Source organism: Ovis aries, chromosome 5 (assembly GCF_016772045.2).
Source record: "Ovis aries strain OAR_USU_Benz2616 breed Rambouillet chromosome 5, ARS-UI_Ramb_v3.0, whole genome shotgun sequence".
NCBI classification, from domain to species: Eukaryota; Metazoa; Chordata; class Mammalia; order Artiodactyla; family Bovidae; genus Ovis; species Ovis aries.
The window spans coordinates 88197811-88215732 of NC_056058.1; the positions used below are offsets into that span (position 1 = coordinate 88197811).

The 17922-nt window shown below is 41.0% G+C and overlaps 1 protein-coding gene across 1 annotated transcript in view; it reads left to right on the forward strand.

Moving 5' to 3' along the window:
• ADGRV1 (adhesion G protein-coupled receptor V1) overlaps positions 1 to 17922 on the forward strand; it is a 552816-nt gene that overhangs the window by 437236 nt on the left and 97658 nt on the right. Inside the window, exon 86 of the mRNA XM_027970511.2 lies at positions 17406 to 17563. Coding sequence (XP_027826312.2) covers positions 17406 to 17563 — 158 coding nt within the window. The remainder of the gene's footprint in view (positions 1 to 17405; positions 17564 to 17922) is intronic.

Here is a 17922-nt window from a genome sequence, read left to right on the forward strand (position 1 = left end):
AAACACAGCAATCGTAGGGAAACATCCCAGAGCAGTTAGGCAAAGGGCATCTCAACATGAAGACTTCATCACAGTGCACCTTTTTGTGGCTTTAAATCTAGGATTTAGTGTATACACTTTTAGGTTACCTTGGCAAAACCTAATGAAGATTTAAACATGTATTTTTAAAGATTATTTGTCTTTTTAGCTTTCAGTGACTAATGTTGACGCAGAGCCTTAACATTTTTTGTTGAAGTATAATCGACGTACACTATTGTATTAGTTTCAGGAATACTGCATAGTGACTTGATGTTTTTATACATTACAAAATGATCACCACAATAACTCTGATAACCATCTGCCGCCATACAAAATTATTGCAGTACTATTGATTATATTTCCTCTGCTGTACATTTCCTCTCCTTGACTTATTTTACAACTGGAGTTTTTAACCTCTTAATTCCCTTCCCTTGCTTCACCTACACGTTCCCTCTTCCTGCCAGCTATGAGTTTTTTCTTCATATCTATGAGTCTGTTTCTGTCTTATTATGATTGTTCATTTGCTTTGTTTTTAAGATTCTCTGTATGAGTGAAATCATGTGGTGTTTGTCTTTCTCTGTCTTATTTCTCTTAACATAATACCCTCTAGGTCCATTCATGTTGTCATAAACGGCAAGATTTCTTTCTTTTTTATAGTTGAATAATATTTCTTTGTAAAAATGTATGTGTGTGTGTGTGTGTGTGTGTGTGTGTGTGTGTGTGTGTGTAAAGTGAGAGTGTTAGTCGCTCCTTCATGTCTGACTCTTTAAACCCCACAGACTGTAACCCTCCAGGCTCCTCTGTCCATGGAATTCTCCAGGCAAGGGATCTTCCCCCATCAGGGATCAAACCCAGGTCTCATGCATTGCAGATAGATTCTTTACTGTCTGAGCCATCAGGGAAACCCTTGTACACACACACACACACACACACACACACACACACACACACACACACCCATGTCTTCTTTATCCATTCATCTGTCAATAGACGCTTAGGTTGCTTCCATGACTTACCTACTGTAGATAATGCTGTGGTGAACATTAGGGTGCATATATCTTTTTGAATTGCTGTTTTCATTTTCTTGGGATAAATAGCCAGAAGTGGAATTGTTGCTGGGTTACATGGTAGCACTATTTATTAATTTTTTGATTCAAGTCACTGCTGTGGGTGCTAAAGGAAATGCTTGCTCTTCTGAGAAATGATGTTGGACACTAGATTAGAGGTGGTGATGACTTTGTGGCTAAGCTTGATGTTACAAAAAAATCAATGATATTAGCAAAGTATATGAAATAGACTCTGAATACAGTTAAATGCCACATATAATTTCTATTCACCAGTTTACATTACTGTGTTTCAGCAAAGTAATTAGACCAATTCACATGCTAAAGTAAATAACAACTGTCCTTTATTGAGTCTTTACCACATGCTAGGCATTGTGCTAAACATTTTAATCATGTTAATCTAATTCTCACTACCCATTTATGAAAAATAATAATGTTTTTATTCACATTTTATAAACAAGGATACTGATGCTCAGAGAGGTAACTTCCCTTGCCCATAGTCACATTGCCATGAGATAGCAGTGTCAAGGTTCAAAGCCAGGCCCATCTGATTCACAGTCCCCGTCTGTAAGCACTTCACTTTCTTACTCCCTGTTGTGAAATCATCATCTTCTTCCTCTCTTCCATTTAGAATGTCCCAGACAGGAGTGTGTGTTGATGCATTTTCACCCAAAATCAAGCCCAGTTGGATTAGTCTCTGTTCTTGTTGATAACAGGCAGCAGAATCTTCAAGCAAGTGTTTGATTTAGAGGAGATGATATCTCCTGACTCCTCTCAACACACCTGAGTAATAGGCTTTCAAATGAATTATGAAAACAGTCTTGACACATGCTTGGTAAGATTTTATCACAGAAGTACAATGATACCCTCCCAGTCAGCATGCATATCACACACTTGCATTTTCAGCAAGTTTTTTAAATTATTTTCACTTTGTAGCACATGGAACTTTCATTTGAAGAAAGAGAGCAAAATAAAGAGCACACTAGTGTACCATCAGAAAGGAAAGTTTTTGAAGACTTTGGCTGGCTCAGCTCTACATTTAAAAAGTTTGGCTACAATTAAAATGTTAAGAACTTTAGCCAAAAAAAATTACTGCATGTTAGAGCATGATATTTTTTTAATTAAAAGAAACTCAGAAAATTCATGAAGAAGATATCCTTAATTGTTTTGAGACAGGATTTTGGACTATTTGTGCTTTTCTCACACATTCATGATTGTGCTCAGAGATGAATATTGCTCTGCTGTTCCCATTTCATCTCACTGCCCTGAAATCCTGTTGTTGAAATTACAGGGCTAGAAAATAACAGGAACATCCTGTTGTCAAAAATAAATTCCTTCAGATAAAGTATTAATTCAACTGGAGCCAATTTTTTTTAGAGGGTGAGAAAGACCTCAGCGGGAGGGGAGTTTATGAATGACGGTGTGCCATCTTGGATCCACTGCCCTTTCTTTATATCTTTGCTGTCTATCTGACTAAATGAAATTTATTCTTCCGTGTGAATTTTTGTATTTTGCAAAAATTTAATATGTGGTATCATTAAAAACTTTCATGAAAGAGCTAAGTCAGGTCTAATGTTCTTGGGTCATTACTATTGAGTATTATATTCAGAAATATGCATGTTTATTGTTTCATTCTGTTATTTATTTAGCAGTCCCCTGGCCCCTAGGAATTCATATCCAAAGTAAAATAAAACACTGGGAACCTTTCCATAAAAGGAATTTTTAGATTATTAGCCAAATATGCCCCTGAAAACTTTAAAGTTTTGTTTTGTTTTTTAATGTGGATCTTTTTTTTTTTTGAAGTATTTATTGAATTTGTAACAATCTTGCTTCTGTTTTATGTTTTGGGTTTTTTGGCCACAAGGCCTGTGGGGTCTTAGCTCCCCGACCAGGGATCGAACCTGCACATTGGTAGTTGAACTCTTAACTACTGGACCACCAGGGAAGTCCCTGGGTTATTTTCTTGAGTCTGACTTATGCTTCAGACCCTCATTTGGAACACTTGACTTAGGAGCTCAGACAGTCAGGTTCTGGGCAGACCTCAGAAGCCTTTTGGTCCTGGGTTCTTCACCCACAAAGCTGGAGGGAGGGCAGAATGACCTTTACTATTCTTTCTAGTTTGAAGATTCTACAGAGAAAAAATGTCTTCATGAAAGGAGGAAGTTCAATTCTCTTTCTGGTGGGCAGCTCGGGTTGATGGGACATTCACAATGCCTTGCTTTCTGATAGTCAGTATTGGGGGCCCTCCAGCAGTCAGCCCATCCAGAGTGCGGACTTTCCAGAGGCTTGAATCTCTCCCTCTTCTGGAACACCCATCAGCCCCTCCCGTATCTTGTGCCTCCTTCTTGGCAGCTGGAGGGGCAGGGGGAACAGGAGGACAGCAGGTAAGAGACCATCTGCTCAAATGCCTAGAGAAGCCATGAACCCAGCTCTTCCCCTACTGCTGGCACTTCCAGGCCAGGCCTGCTCATCAGCCCGTGTGGTGCCATAACGTTCGGTTGGACTTCCTTGAGGATTACCTGCCTCTTTTAGAATGACCCTTAATTACCTTGACTTCTCAAGTTGGAATCAAGTTTCCTCAACTGGTTTTGCAGAAACACAGATGAGTCATGGGGGAAAGCTGCGAAGGGAAACTTCTCCTCCTTCCCCCTCTCGCAGATTCTCTGTGGACACAGGCAGATCATCTTCTTTGCATGACTAAATCACACTCAGTATCTGCTGATTGGCAAGGAATTCTGGGGGGAAAAAAGCTGCTATCAAACCCCACCTCTTCCATGAAGCATTCCCTCACTACCCCAACTTAAAGACTTTTCCATCTTTAAATTCATACTATTTGACTTTTCCCAAACAGATAAAAATGGTCCTAGATGTTCATCCTTCCTTCTAACCTGTACTTTTTTATTCAGACACAGGTTAAGTCTTGTGTAGACATAAGAGGATTGGGGCTTAGTAATAGATGATGATGATCATCATAGATATCTTTACTGAGTACCTACACTGTGTCAGGCTCTGATCCAAGAGATTTACATTCAGTTCTCGTTCCACTCTTACGAAGCAGTTGCTATTGTTCACTCCATTTTATTTTTTTAGGAAACTGAAGTATGGAGAAGCTCATTACTGGCCCAGGTCACAGAGTTAATAAAAGGGATACCAAGGATTGACTCAGACAGTCTGATTCCAGAGCCTTCATGCCTTCATTCTTAACAGTACAGTCTTTTTTTTTTTTTTTTTTGTAAGCAGTATTATCCTGTTCCAATAAAGAGACTTTTGCCCACTCTGTCCATCTCCCTACATGTAAATTGTCAGTAGCAAGATCAGTTTCTTTTGAGAAAATTATTTACATAAATCATAAAGGAAACCATTTTCTATCTCTATATCTGGTATCTAGGTTAGGACTTTCCTACTTGGGACTTTCAAATGTTGCTTCTACATCCATGTGAACTAATCCTGAAGATTTCAAAACTTCAAAGCAAGTGAAATGTGTCATTTCCCATCAAAGCTGGGGATTCCCCATAGCGTGGTTGGAACTTTGGTCTCCATTTGCTTCCAGTTTTACTTTCCTTTTCTGAAATTGATCTATGAACTCTGTCTTATTTTCTCCAGGTATTTTGTCCCGTATTTCTTATCCATTTAAGCATTTATTAGACATCTCTCACAGGTTGGCAGTATTTTATGGGATTTTATCACATTCGCTCATTGTTATATTGTATTTTCTTGCTCCAAGACTCTTCCAGGAAGAAGTTATACCTTTTACATTTGCTAAGTTTCCAGGTGAAACTGTAGTATTGCAGCACATATAAAAATAATAAATACTCATTAATTGTAGTGTCATAGATGAGCTTTAACAACTGCCTCGTATGAACATATTAAGGGTGTTTAGATATCTTATACCCAACTGAATGCAGAGTTCCAAAGAATAGCAAGGAGAGATAAGAAAGCCTTCTTCAGTGATAAATGCAAAGAAATAGAGGAAAACAATAGAATGGGAAGGACTAGAGATCTCTTCAAGAACATTAGATATACCAAGGTAAATACCAAAATATTTACCAATATTTTGTGTAAAGTGAAATGAAGTCACTCAGTCATGTCCAACTCTTTGTGACCTCATGGACTGTGGCCTACCAGGCTCCTCTGTCCATGGGATTTTCCAGGCAAGAGTACTGGAGTGGGTTGCAATTTCCTTCTCCAATTTTGTGCAAAGATGGGCTCAACAGAGGGCAGAAGCGGCAAGGACCTAACAGAAGCGGAAGAGATTAAGAAGAGGTGGCAAGAATATATAGAAGAACTGTACAAAAAAGGTGTTAATCATCCAGGTAACCTTAATGATGTGGTCAGTCACCTGGAGCCAGACATCTTGGAGTGCAAAGTCAAGTGGACCTTAGGAAGCATAACTACAAACAAAAGCTAATGGAGGTGATGGAATTCCAGCTGAGCCACTTCATATCCTAAAAGATGATGCTGTTAAAGTGCTGCAGTCAGTATGCCAGCAAATTTGGAAAACTCAGCAATGGCCACAGGACTGGAAAAGGTCACTTTCATTCCAATCCCAAAGAAGGGCAATGCCAAAGAATGTTCAAACTACTACACAATTGCACTTATTTCACATGCCAGCAAGTTAATGCTCAAAATCCTTCAAGCTAGGCTTCAACAGTACGTGAACTGAGAACTTCCAGAAGTACAAGCTGGATTTAGAAAAGGCAGAGGAACCATAGATCAAATTGCCAACATCTGTTAGATCATTAAAAAAGCAAGGGAATTCCAGAAACATCTGCTTCATTGACTGCATGAAAGCCTCTGACTGTGTGGATCACAACAAACTGTGGAAAATTCTTCAAGAGATGGGAATACCAGACCACCTTACCTGCCTCCTGTAAGCAGGTCAAGAAGCAACAGTTAGAACCAGACATGGAAAAAACGGGAAATTGGGAAAGGAGTACGTCAAGGCTGTATATTGTCGCCTTGCTTATTTAACCTATATGCAGAATATATCATGTGAAATGCCAGACTGGATGCATCACAAGCTGGAGTCAAGATTGCCAGGAGAAATCTCAACAACCGCAGATATGCAGATGACACCACCCTTATGGCAGAAAGTGAAGAAGAAGTAAAGAGCCTCCTGAAGGTGAGAGAGAACAGCAAAAAAGCTGACTGAAAACTCAGCATTGAACAAATGAAGATCACAGCATCTGGTCCATCAGTTCATGGCAAAGAGAAGGAGAAAAAAATGGACACAATGACAGATTTTATTTTCTTGGTCTCCAAAATTGCTGCAGACAGTGACTGCAGCCATGAAATTAAAAGATGCTTGCTCATTGGAAGGAAACTATGACAAACCTAGACAGTATATTAAAAAGCAGAGATATCACTTTGCTGACAAAAGTCCATATAGTTAAAACTATGGTTTTTCCAGTAGCCATGTATGAATGTGAGAGTTGGGCCATGAAGAAGGCTGAGTGCTGAAGAACTGATGCTTTCAAATTTTGATGCTGGAGAAGACTCTCGAGAGAGTCCAAGGAGATCCAACCAGTCCATCCTAAAGGACATCATCCTGAATATTCATCAGAAGGATTGACGCTGAAGCTGAAGCCCCAGTACTTTGGTCACTTGATGCCAATAACCAACTCATTGGAAAAGAACTCAGTGCAGGGAAAGATTGAGGGTAAGAGGAGAAATGGGTGACAGAGGATGAGATAGTTGGGTCGCATCACCAACTCAATGGACATGAGTTTGAGCAAATTCAGGGAGATAGTGAAGGACAGGGAAGCCTGGTGTGCCGCAGTTCATGGGATCGCAAAGAATTGGACACGACTTAGCAACTGAACCAAGATATCTTAAAAGACTTCTTTGATATGCTAACACAATACTCTGAAGACCAACATCCTTAAAAATTTCTTCAATAAAAATTCAGCACATCAAGTTGAATTGGACTCAGCAATAGAGTATTGGAGTTGAGAGAGAACTCTGTTATCTACAAGTTGATGTGACCTTGAAATAATTGACATATCACCTCATCTATTTACATTATCTTTGTTTACTCAATAGTTCAATGTTACCACTGTTGTTTTCAGAATTAAAATTTTATAGAAAGCACAAGGAAATGTATAGAGTGTTTTAAACAGGGTCTGACTAACTTTGATTAACAATTTCATAGTGATTTTAAGTCAACATTTAGGAACATTACTGATTAAAATGTGCTGTGAATATTAGCAAGAGTATAGATAATAAAAGGTGGGCTTTAACTGAGCATTCACTCCTATAGGGAATATGCTGGGCATTTTTTTCTTGGAGTATTTGCAACTTTCACATAAAGGCAGAAAAATCTGTGGACCTAATCTTCAGGACAATGTAATTTGGCCATTGTTCAGTAGTAAGTCTGCGTGTTCAGTCGCTTTAGTCATGTCCAACTCTTTGCGATCCCATGGTTGGTAGCCTGTTAGGCTCCTCTGTTCATGGGATTCTCCAGGCAAGAATACTATAGTGGGTTGTCATGCCCTCCTCCAGGGGATCTTCCCAACCCAGGAATCAAAACTGCATCTCTTATGTCTCTTTTATTGGCAAGCAGGTTCTTTATCACTGGTGCCACCTGGGAAGCCCTGAATGAAGATGGGAGGTGGTGCAAAAAGATTAATATTTTTTAGACTTTAACCTTGTATTCCCATGGTCACCTCTGTAAATTTATTTTTTATGAACTTAAAAAACTTTATGATTTTTCTATTTTAAGATACAGGAAAGTAATAGGATTAATTAAGGGGAAAAAAACTTTTTTAGCCATTCATTAAGAGGCTTGGTTAGCAAGGAATAAAGATGGGATGCCTTTGAAGGCTCTAGGGCAATGATGTTTCTAGTACCAAACAATTTTGTTTTATGAGAACATAGAGCATTATTAGTACATGCAAAAATGAACAAGTCAGCCTGACCTTATTCTGATTAAATTCTGAAAGGGCTTGATTCACTGGAACCTACCTGGAGTACAGTTGGCAAGCACTGACCACTAGACATATTTCAACAGTTTCACCAAGTTGTTCAGGGAACAGACTGCTCAGATTTGAGTTTCTTGTTGGGTGAGGGAAAAGGTCATTTGAAGGTATCATGATTTTCAGACTGTTTTTCATCAAATCTAATGTTAATATTAGATTTTAATTATTAAAATTTTAATTAGTTGTTAATATTTTGAGTTTTAAATGAGCTGGGGTGGGGGAAGGTGTCTCATTCATCAGAAGCTAATTATGTACAGTATAAGACTGCATTTATAATATGCCTGACTACTTCAAAATTCAAGGCAGTTTAATACTCAGTGAGGACTTTCCTGGGGCTCAGATGGTAAAGCGTCTGTCTACAATGTGGGAGACCCGGGTTCGACCCCTGGGTCGGGAAGATCCGCTGGAGAAGGAAATGGCAATCCACTCCAGTACTATTGCCTGGAAAATCCCATGGACAGAGGAGCCTGGTAGGCTACAGTCCATGGGGTCGCAAAGAGTCGGACACGACTGAGCAACATGGTCTGGTCTTAATATTCAGTGAATCAAGATATCTGTTCCTTTTGAAGTAAGTGAGATAGGAGTGCTCCAATATGTCTTCATTTCTCTTTGCTCAGTCATTTCAAGTAATATAAGCGTATGGACAAGTTTTAGGTACTGAAAGGTGAGACTGATTCTTATTCTTTGGTCCTTTGTCAATGCATAGAATTCGATGACAATGCTAACAGCCCAGTAGATTTGAGCTCTGAAACTGGTTGACATGGCAGTGATAGCCTAGTGTGTCTTCAAGAGCAACACACTCTTTTAAACAGTGTGTTTAAGGAATAGATGTGCGTTCACTTCTTTCTCTCATTATCACTTACTAGCTCTTTTTTTTTTTTTTAACTATGGCCATTATCAGTTCAGTTCAGTTCAGTCGCTCAGTCCTGTCTGACTCTGCGACCCCATGAATTGCAGCACGCCAGGCCTCCCTGTCCATCACCAACTCCCGGAGTTCACTGAGACTCACATCCAACGAGTCCGTGATGCCATCCAGCCATCTCATCCTCTGTCGTCTCCTTCTCCTCCTGCCCCCAATCCTTCCCAGCATCAAAGTCTTTTCCAATGAGTCAACTCTTCGCATGAGGTGGCCAAAGTACTGGAGCTTCAGCTTTAGCATCATTCCTTCCAAAGAAATCCCAGGGCTAATCTTCAGAATGGACTGGTTGGATCCCCTTGCAGTCCAAGGGACTCTCAAGAGTCTTCTCCAACACCACAGTTCAAAAGCATCAATTCTTCGGCGTTCAGCTTTCTTCACAGTCCAACTCTCACATCCATACATGACCACAGGAAAAACCATAGTCTTGACTAGACAGACCTTAGTCGGCAAGTAATGCCTCTGCTTGTGAATATACTATCTAGGTTGGTCATAACTTTTCTTCCAAGGAGTAAGCATCTTTTAATTTCATGGCTGCAGTCACCATCTGCAGTGATTTTGAAGCCCAAAAAAGTAAAGTCTAACACTGTTTCCACTGTTTACCCATCTATTTCCCATGAAGTGATGGGACCGGATGCCATGATCTTAGTTTTCTGAATGTTGAACTTTAAGCCAACTTTTTCACTCTCCTGTTTCACTTTCATCAAGAGGCTTTTAGTTCCTCTTCACTTTCTGCCATAAGTTGCATGTAGAAACCCACTAAAACTACTTTAATTAAAGAAGTGGGGTTATAGAAGTGTGTGTACCCCACAGGCATTCTCACAGACATTCAAAAGCAGGAAATGAGGTCTATGTGGACCTCAGAGGACCTGGAATCAGAATGCTGAAAACCAGACCTCACTCTTCATCTCTCAGGGACCACAGAGTCCCTCAGTGCTTGTGGTGAGCATCTCAATGCTCCTGCAACCACCACCCCTCAATTTCTCCATCCCTTATTCTGTATCTGCGTTGTGTGCTTACTCCAGCATGGCTCTTTGCCATGAATTTATAATGGCTCTAGCACCCACTGCTGCTGCTGCTGCTGCTGCTAAGTCACTTAAGTCATGTCTGACTCTGTGCAACCCCACAGACAGCAACCCACCAGGCTCCTCTGTCCCTGGGATTCTCCAGGCAGGAACACTGGAGCGGGTTGCCATTTCCTTCTCCAGTGCTTGCATGCATGCTAAGTCACTGCGGTTGTGTCCGACTCTGTGCGACCCCATAGACAGCAGCCCACCAGGCTCCTCTGTCCCTGGGATTCTCCAGGCAAGAACACTGGAGTGGGTTGCCATTTCCTCTTCCCTAGCACCCACTACTACCTGGCAATTGTCCATGTCACGTGCTCGAGAGCAGAAAGCTGATTGGCTTAGCTGAGTGTTTAGAGCAGAGTCACCAAGTTATAAATCGTGGGCACGCCAGAAGAATGGCTGTCTTTGGGCCAGGTATCCATCTCAGAGCTGGTCACCTGCACTTGAGTGGTCTGTGGCTGTGGTGTGAGGATGGAGTCATAGGGCACCCGGGAGCACCTCTTTCAGAACCCATGAGCAGTGTGGGCAGTTACAGAGCATGTCTGTTGCTCTTAGAGCTGCCAGAATCCTTATTCCTTCAAGGGTGTTTGGAGGCAGCAGGGTTAAGTGTTTACCTCCCCCCACACCTGTCGCAACCCAGCACTCCCCTTCTTGTTTCTTTCCACCATCAGCAGATCTGTTGTGTTTCTCTCACTTTATTTGCTGTCTGTCTCTCTTTTCCTGTAATGAGAATGCTCGGGTTGCTAATCCCAGCTTCCGAAATATGGCAGAAACTAATTCCCAGGCTTCTAAATATGACAGATTTCTGCTTCTCTATCCCCTTTTTTTTGCCACTTTATTTTTTTTAATTGCAGGATACTTGCTTTACAGAATTTTGTGCTTTTCTGTCAAACATCAACAAGAATCAGCCATAGGTACACCCATGTCCCCTCCGCCCCAGCTTCCCTCTCCCTCCCCATCCCACCCTTCTGGATTGTCAGAGAGCTTCTGTTTGACTTCCCTGAGTCACACAGCAAATTCCCATTGGCTATCTATTTTACATATGCTATTGTAAATTTCCGTGTTACTTTCTCCATACATCTCACCAGCTCCCTCCTCCACTGCCCCCATGTCCATAGGTCTGCTCTCTATGTCTGTTTCTCTATTGCTGCCCTGAATAAATTCATCAGAACCATCTTTCTAGATTCCATATATATGCATCATTTTTGTTGCAGCACTATTTATAATAGCTGGAACATGGAGGCAACCTAGATGTCCATTGACAGATGAATGGATAAAGAAGCTATGGTAAATATAGACAACGGAATACTACTCAGCCGTGAAAAGAATGCATTTGAGTCAGTTCTCTGTCCCTTTTACTTCCTACTGTTTTTCTCTCTCTGGTTCTTCAGGCTGCTATGACCACCCAGTGCAGCAAAGTCTCTGGGCCTGATTCTCCTTGAGGTTACATAGTCCCTTGGCTTCACGGCCAAAGAGAAGTAAAGATCAGTGAGTTCATTAATTCCATTAAGCTACTTTATGCCCCAGGAGTGTGCTAGAAGAGCGCTTCTCCAGCTTTCAGCGAACACATGAAATGCCTGGGGATCTTGTTAAAATGTAGCTTCAGGAGCTATGTTATGGGGTGTGAGAACCTACATCTTTAACAGACTCCCAGGGAGTACGGATGATGCTGATGAAATAACAGTGCTTTGAGTCAAAGACTAGAATCATTTATTCAACTATGATCTTCTTGATGGAATGGACCATGTTTTAGGAATCTTTATCTGTCTTTCCATGGCCAGCACTGTACCTGGAATGTGAGAGATATTCAGAAGTTGCTTGGATTATGATTAAACTGAACACACAGGAAATATAGGCCTTTCTATGCCTACTTTTTTTAAGTGGGTGGTTTTCAAACATTGCTAGAAATCAGTGAAAATTTCTTAAGGGTCTGATTATGCAAAGGACTAGGAAAAATATTTTTAAAATTACAATCTCAGTCTTCAAGGAAAACACTGGCATCTTTTCTGCTAACTCTACTATGTCTTTGCTGGAAATGTGAGATAATTTTAGAATTACGGGGGTAGCAGAATGAGCCTATTTATGCTACTAGCATTTGACCTCAAATATTTTTTATGTCATTTTCATGTGTACAGTGAGGCTAATGTGACTGTTGTGGTGTTAATGTGTAATGAGCCATGTAAGGATTGAGTTTCGTGCCTGGAACAGGGTAAATGATCACGGCTAATCCAGTTAGTAGTGGTAGTAGAAGTAGAAACAGTGGTAGTAGTATTTAAGATTATTTTATCCTGCTAACTCAGCTTAGGAAAATACTTTGTTCTCCCTCTTCTTCTCTAAGTCCATACATTATCCTAATAAGAGATTTCACTTTGTAGGGCTTACCTACAATTTAGTCTTAATATCATCCTTGTTTGGAATTTAAAGTTAAAGGAAAGTGAATTTTAGAACTCTTAACTGTGTGCACTACAGCAGAAGGACAGAAAGAAGACTCTATTTTTGTACCTTGCAGCTAGTTAAATGGTTCTTTTCACTCCAATGTCTTCATAAATTGCTTCGTGAGAAAAAATTAATGTGCTTAACAGGGTCTCCCTAAACCTCTCCAACCATTTTGGATGGGACTGAAAATACAGACACATACACAAAAATATATGCATACACACATATATACATACACAAATTCACCGGTAAATTTACAAGTGTATGTTTGATAATATCATCTTTGGAAAGGAGGTAAATTGAGCAGGCAAGGAAAGGACTGTTGAATGCATAAGTATTGGCTTAGATATTAGTTATAAATGATAAACATCTACGTAATGAATAACATCTGTATTCTTCAACTAATAGGGCCAGTAAACTGATGTACTTTCTGCACAAAGCAGAAAACATTTGGTGATGAAGGAACAGTTCTTGATTCATCATACATTTCAAAATTTCTAGAATAAAATTGGCAGACCATCTCTTTTTTTTCCCATATAAAGAAGGGCATCACCATGATTGTCCATGTGGGAAAGGAAAGGCTGATTGGAGCAGCAATGTAACCGTGACATAGGTGCCATCATTGAAGAAATCTCCCCTCCTGGGGAAGGTTGGCATATGAGCCTGTGAATCATAACTATTATCGTTGTCTTGTTGAGGAGAAGTGCTTACAAAGACCTAGGAACATACATTTATTATTCTTTCATTACCTAGTTCCTTTTTCATTACCTATGTAACCCAGATGTAACCCACGTGTCAGCTGCCTGGATCGCTTCAAGTCCTCCAGTGTACCAAGGTCAGCTTGTTCTCTAAAATATAATTAAAATGGACTCAAATCACAGACTCATGTACAGGGAGTTCCCAGCATTCCTTCCAATATTTATAGCAGTTGTAAGTGAAGCCTTTGTCTCTCCTGGACTCTTGGCTTCTGAGCTCCTCCTCATGCTGATTTCACACAAGAATTAAAACAACAGAAAAAAACCCTGAAATACCCTATGCCGCCCACATAATTTATTTAAATCAAGTTGAGTAATGCAAGTGGAAACACTTCAATAAGTATAAAGAGCTACCTACGGGAGGTAATAATCTTAACTAAATGAGAAAGTGACATAAGGCGTTGTGAATGCTCCAGGGTAGACTTGAAGAGAAAATCTGAAGGTAATGAAACAATATCCACTCATTTCATCTGGCTGAAAATAGAAAAAAGGATGAAGTCCTGGCAGGATTTTGAAATAAAGTCAGATTGTCTGTGGGTTATAATAAGAAAAAAATTTACCCATGAAACTTTAAAAGGGAACAACAACAAAAAGTTAGTCATGGGATTACCAGAACTCAAAAGAAATATTTAACACCAGAAGAGAGCAGGGCCACCAGAATGCTTTGAAGCCGGTTGAGCTGGTAATTAGAAGGAACAACTTTGCTCATCCTTTTTAAGAAAGCAAATCCACATGGCCTTTGTCTCATTTTCTGGTAACTGCCAGAGCTGTCCTTGAAGCAGTAAGTTGCCAGCACGTTGATCAGCTGCTTCCACAGCCCTGTGTATGCATAGCATTCAGCCTGCTTGCTTCTTACATTGTTTTTCCGAGAATTTGTTCCCGGCCTTACTTCAGAAAGCATTTTGAACGTAATAGTCACAGTTTCCCAACTCCCCACATCACTGTCCTGTGATCAAATCTTCAGACTACCTGGATGGACTGCATATCTTCTTCAGTTGGACTAAAGAAAGTTCTGGTCAATGAGGCTTTTTTTTCTCTTGTAAGAATAGGATATAGTTCACTTGGGCTTCCCTGGTGGCTAAAGAATCTGCCTGCAATGCAGGAGGCCAGGGTTATATCTCCGGGTTGGGAAGATCCCCTGGAGGAGGAAATGGCTACCCACTCCAGTATTCTTGCCTGGAGAATCCTATAGACAGAGAAGCCCGGCAGGTTACAGTCTGTGGGGTCCCTAAGAATCCGACACGACTGAACAACTAACTTCTACTTTTCTTTCAATAGTTCATTTATCTTGGGAACTTTTAAGTGTATGGGCTTTCCTTGTGGCCCAGCTGGTAAAGAATCCGCCTGCAATGTGGGAGACCTGGGTTCCATCCCTGGGTTGGGAAGATCCCCTGGAGAAGGGAAAGGCTACTCATTCCAGTATTCTGGCCTGGAGAATTCCATGGACTGTAGAGTCTATGGGGTCGCAAAGAGTCGGACACGACTGAATGACTTTCACTCACTCACTTTAAGTGTATGTCACAAGCTCCCCCTGCATTCCGTGGCTCCAGTCACCCTAGTGGGTGCCCTGACTGCTGTCTCCGCCTGTGGGTTGCCCTTTCAGCCCTGTCTCCAGTGTTCCTGTTTCAGCAGGGTTGCCTGAGCCCCTCATCCCTCAGAGAGAGAGTGCACAAGGCAGAGACTTTCTGTTGGAGGGAGATGGGGATTGGAGTCACAGGAGTGGGTGAGGGAGACCCCTGCAGGACTGTAGGGCCTGAGGTGAAGAGGCAGGCAGGAGGGGTTGCCAACTGAGAGACCCCGGGGGCCAAAGCCCTCCTTGTTCATGACCTGGCCCCGTGCTGCGTGTGTGGAGGGTAGACTTAGGGCCCTCTCAGGAGCCTGATACTAACGAGCAATCACAACTTGTGGGTCTCTGAAGAAACAGAGGGGAAAAGGGTCGCTTCAGGACTGGGTCATTTTCCTGCCACTTTCTCTGAGAGAATGGTTCAGCACAGCCATGTCACTGTGCAAGCAGGGAGAATTGCCCGGGAGACTGTGATGAGCTAGGACGCTTAGAAAGTTCCCCCTCTCTCCCCAAAGACACCACAGGCAAGTCTGCTTCCTACTAACCTCTCAGAGGATCACTTGGCCCAGTTTACTTTTGGGCCAGGGTGTTAATGTGCTTCACTGGAGTTCTTCTTTCCAAGGTTTTCCTCTAAGGTAAATGAAAGTTTTCAGGAATGCCCTTCACACCGACAGAGGAGATGCCAACATAGCCTGCCACCAGAAAGGGTAGGTGTTGGAGAGCCAAACCTGTATACCGTAGCACTCTGTACAAGATGTTCATCATCCCAAAGCAGCTCACAGTAGACTCAGCAATTATCCCCATTTTACAGCCTGAGAGTGAATTGTGATGACATTTCTCAAGATAAAAGGAAAGCACTGAAGCCCATGTGACTTCCTTTGTCAGTGTCTGCATTTGTCTAAGCTGCTTTGAGCCAGTCTGTAGCAGTGAAGCCATAATTCAGATGAAAACAATAAGAAATCATTTAAAGCCAGTGTACATGAAAGTGAGTAGCCCACATGACCACTATTTTTAGTGCAGAAATATATTCAAGATCAAAGCCATTAATGTTTGCCTATTTTATTTAATCATGTGCCTTTTACCTGGAAGATGCAGGTCTTATAACATACAAATGAGTGTACAGGGAAAGTTTCAGGCTTCATGCTGTCCAAATTAAATTCTGAAAAGCCAGAAAATTCATCATGTTGACATCTCTTTACAGATGCAGAATGTGTTGAAATATCTCTTGAAATGTGTCTTCTTTACTTAAGGAGCACATTTAGCAGATCATGTTAATTAGAAGTAATATCTGAGTAAAGTCTTTCATAATGTATCTCATTTTAAACATAAAAATCAAGGGGCTAATTTCCCAAGTTGTGAGAATGGATGTTCCCTCTCATTATCTGTATTTTGGATTTTGAGGTTTTCTTGTAAGTAAAAGTTTATAGCATCTTGAGTTTTTACAGCATTGCCTGAGTTTTCAGCATCCCCCCCCTTTTTTTTTTACTATATAATGATCTAGGTTTACAGATATTATATATTAAGAAATGGAGAAGTCGGGGGAAATTTTTGAAAAGAGACATCGCCTACTCTTGAAATTCCTTGTAAAGTATTATTGTCATATAAGTTGTAGGAGGTGTGTCCTCTATAAGAATACTTCAGAAGCACAATTTTAGATATTGAGAACCTTTCTAACCATTCTCCATTTTGAGTTGTTTGTGTGTGTGTGTGTGTGACAGATTTCATATAAACAGAATTTTTATGGTGCATGGGTAAAAACTTCCAATTACATCTCTGAAAACATTTTCTATGGAATTCCAGTGTTACCAAAATATGTAATGTTAAGTTTACCTTAAACCTCATTGACCTGAATAAACTCCACGAATAATAGATACAGTTATGTAGTATAGCTTCTAGATGGAAAATTGTCATCATTTTCAAGAGAATGAATGGCTCTGGGGAAATGTACAGCTTAGGAATGACAAAACTGTCATTCACTCAAAACAAAATTGTGGAAATGACAGAGTTGAGCCCTGGGAATCCTCAAATTTGCCTTTAAACAATACCTTCTTCAAACTAGTGGTTACCAGTGGGGAGAAGAAAGGGGGAAAGGCAATATAAGGATAGGGAACTAAAGTGGGAACTATTAGGTATAAAATAAGCTACCAGGATATATTATACAACACAGGGAATATAGCCAATATTTTATAACTATAAATGGAGTATAATCTTTTTTGATAGTTTTTATTTTATTATTGGAGTATATTGCTTTACAATGTTGTTTTAGTTTCTGCAGTACAACAGGAATCAGCTGTATGTATCCATATATCCCCACCCTCTTGAATCTCCCTTCCACTCCCCCAGTTTCTCAAACTTACTTGACCATAACCCTTTTTTGAGGTTTTCTGAGCACCTCAGGATACACATGTTCCATGGAACCCATTTTGTGAAGCAGTGGGCTAGATTTAGTTATGTAGCCGCTACTCAAACAGAACTCCAGTTTGGCAAACCAAGAAGCTGCTGTTGCCAGCCCTGAGATGCAAAGAGCGAGTATAAAGTGCTGTGGCGCACGGTGCATTTAGAAATGTGGGTGTTGAAGCCGAGTTCTCTCTTCTCTGGTCTCTTCCAGGTGTTTCATCCCAAACGTCTACGCAGCTCTGTTCACTGCAGCCCTCGTCCCGGTAACGTGCCTCGTGGTGGTGTTCGTGGTGTTCACCCACGCCTACCAGGTGAAGCCACAGTGGAGAGCATACGATGACGTCTTCAGAGGAAGGACAAATGCTGCAGGTTTGTAGGCAACCCTATTCGCACTTTGGAGCTGGGCACTTTTAACGGGGGGAAAAAGTCACTGAATGATCTCTTTATCAAGAACAGGAAGGAGGTTAGACTCAGCTTTCAGCTCTGAAGCCAGAAGTTACAGTTCTCTGATTTCTCCTGCTCCTTGGGCCTTCCTTGCAACCTCTCTCTCTTCAGGGCTCTGCAGGTTTCGTTGCTGGTGCCAGTTTTTTCCCTAAGATATTAATATTCAAGTAAATGACTCACAGCCTTTGGGAGCTGCTTCTCTAAGCATTTTTCAACTCAAGCAGTAACAACCTGGGTTCAACCTGTGAAATCTGTTCATTTCTTGCAGACTCTCAGACTTTATC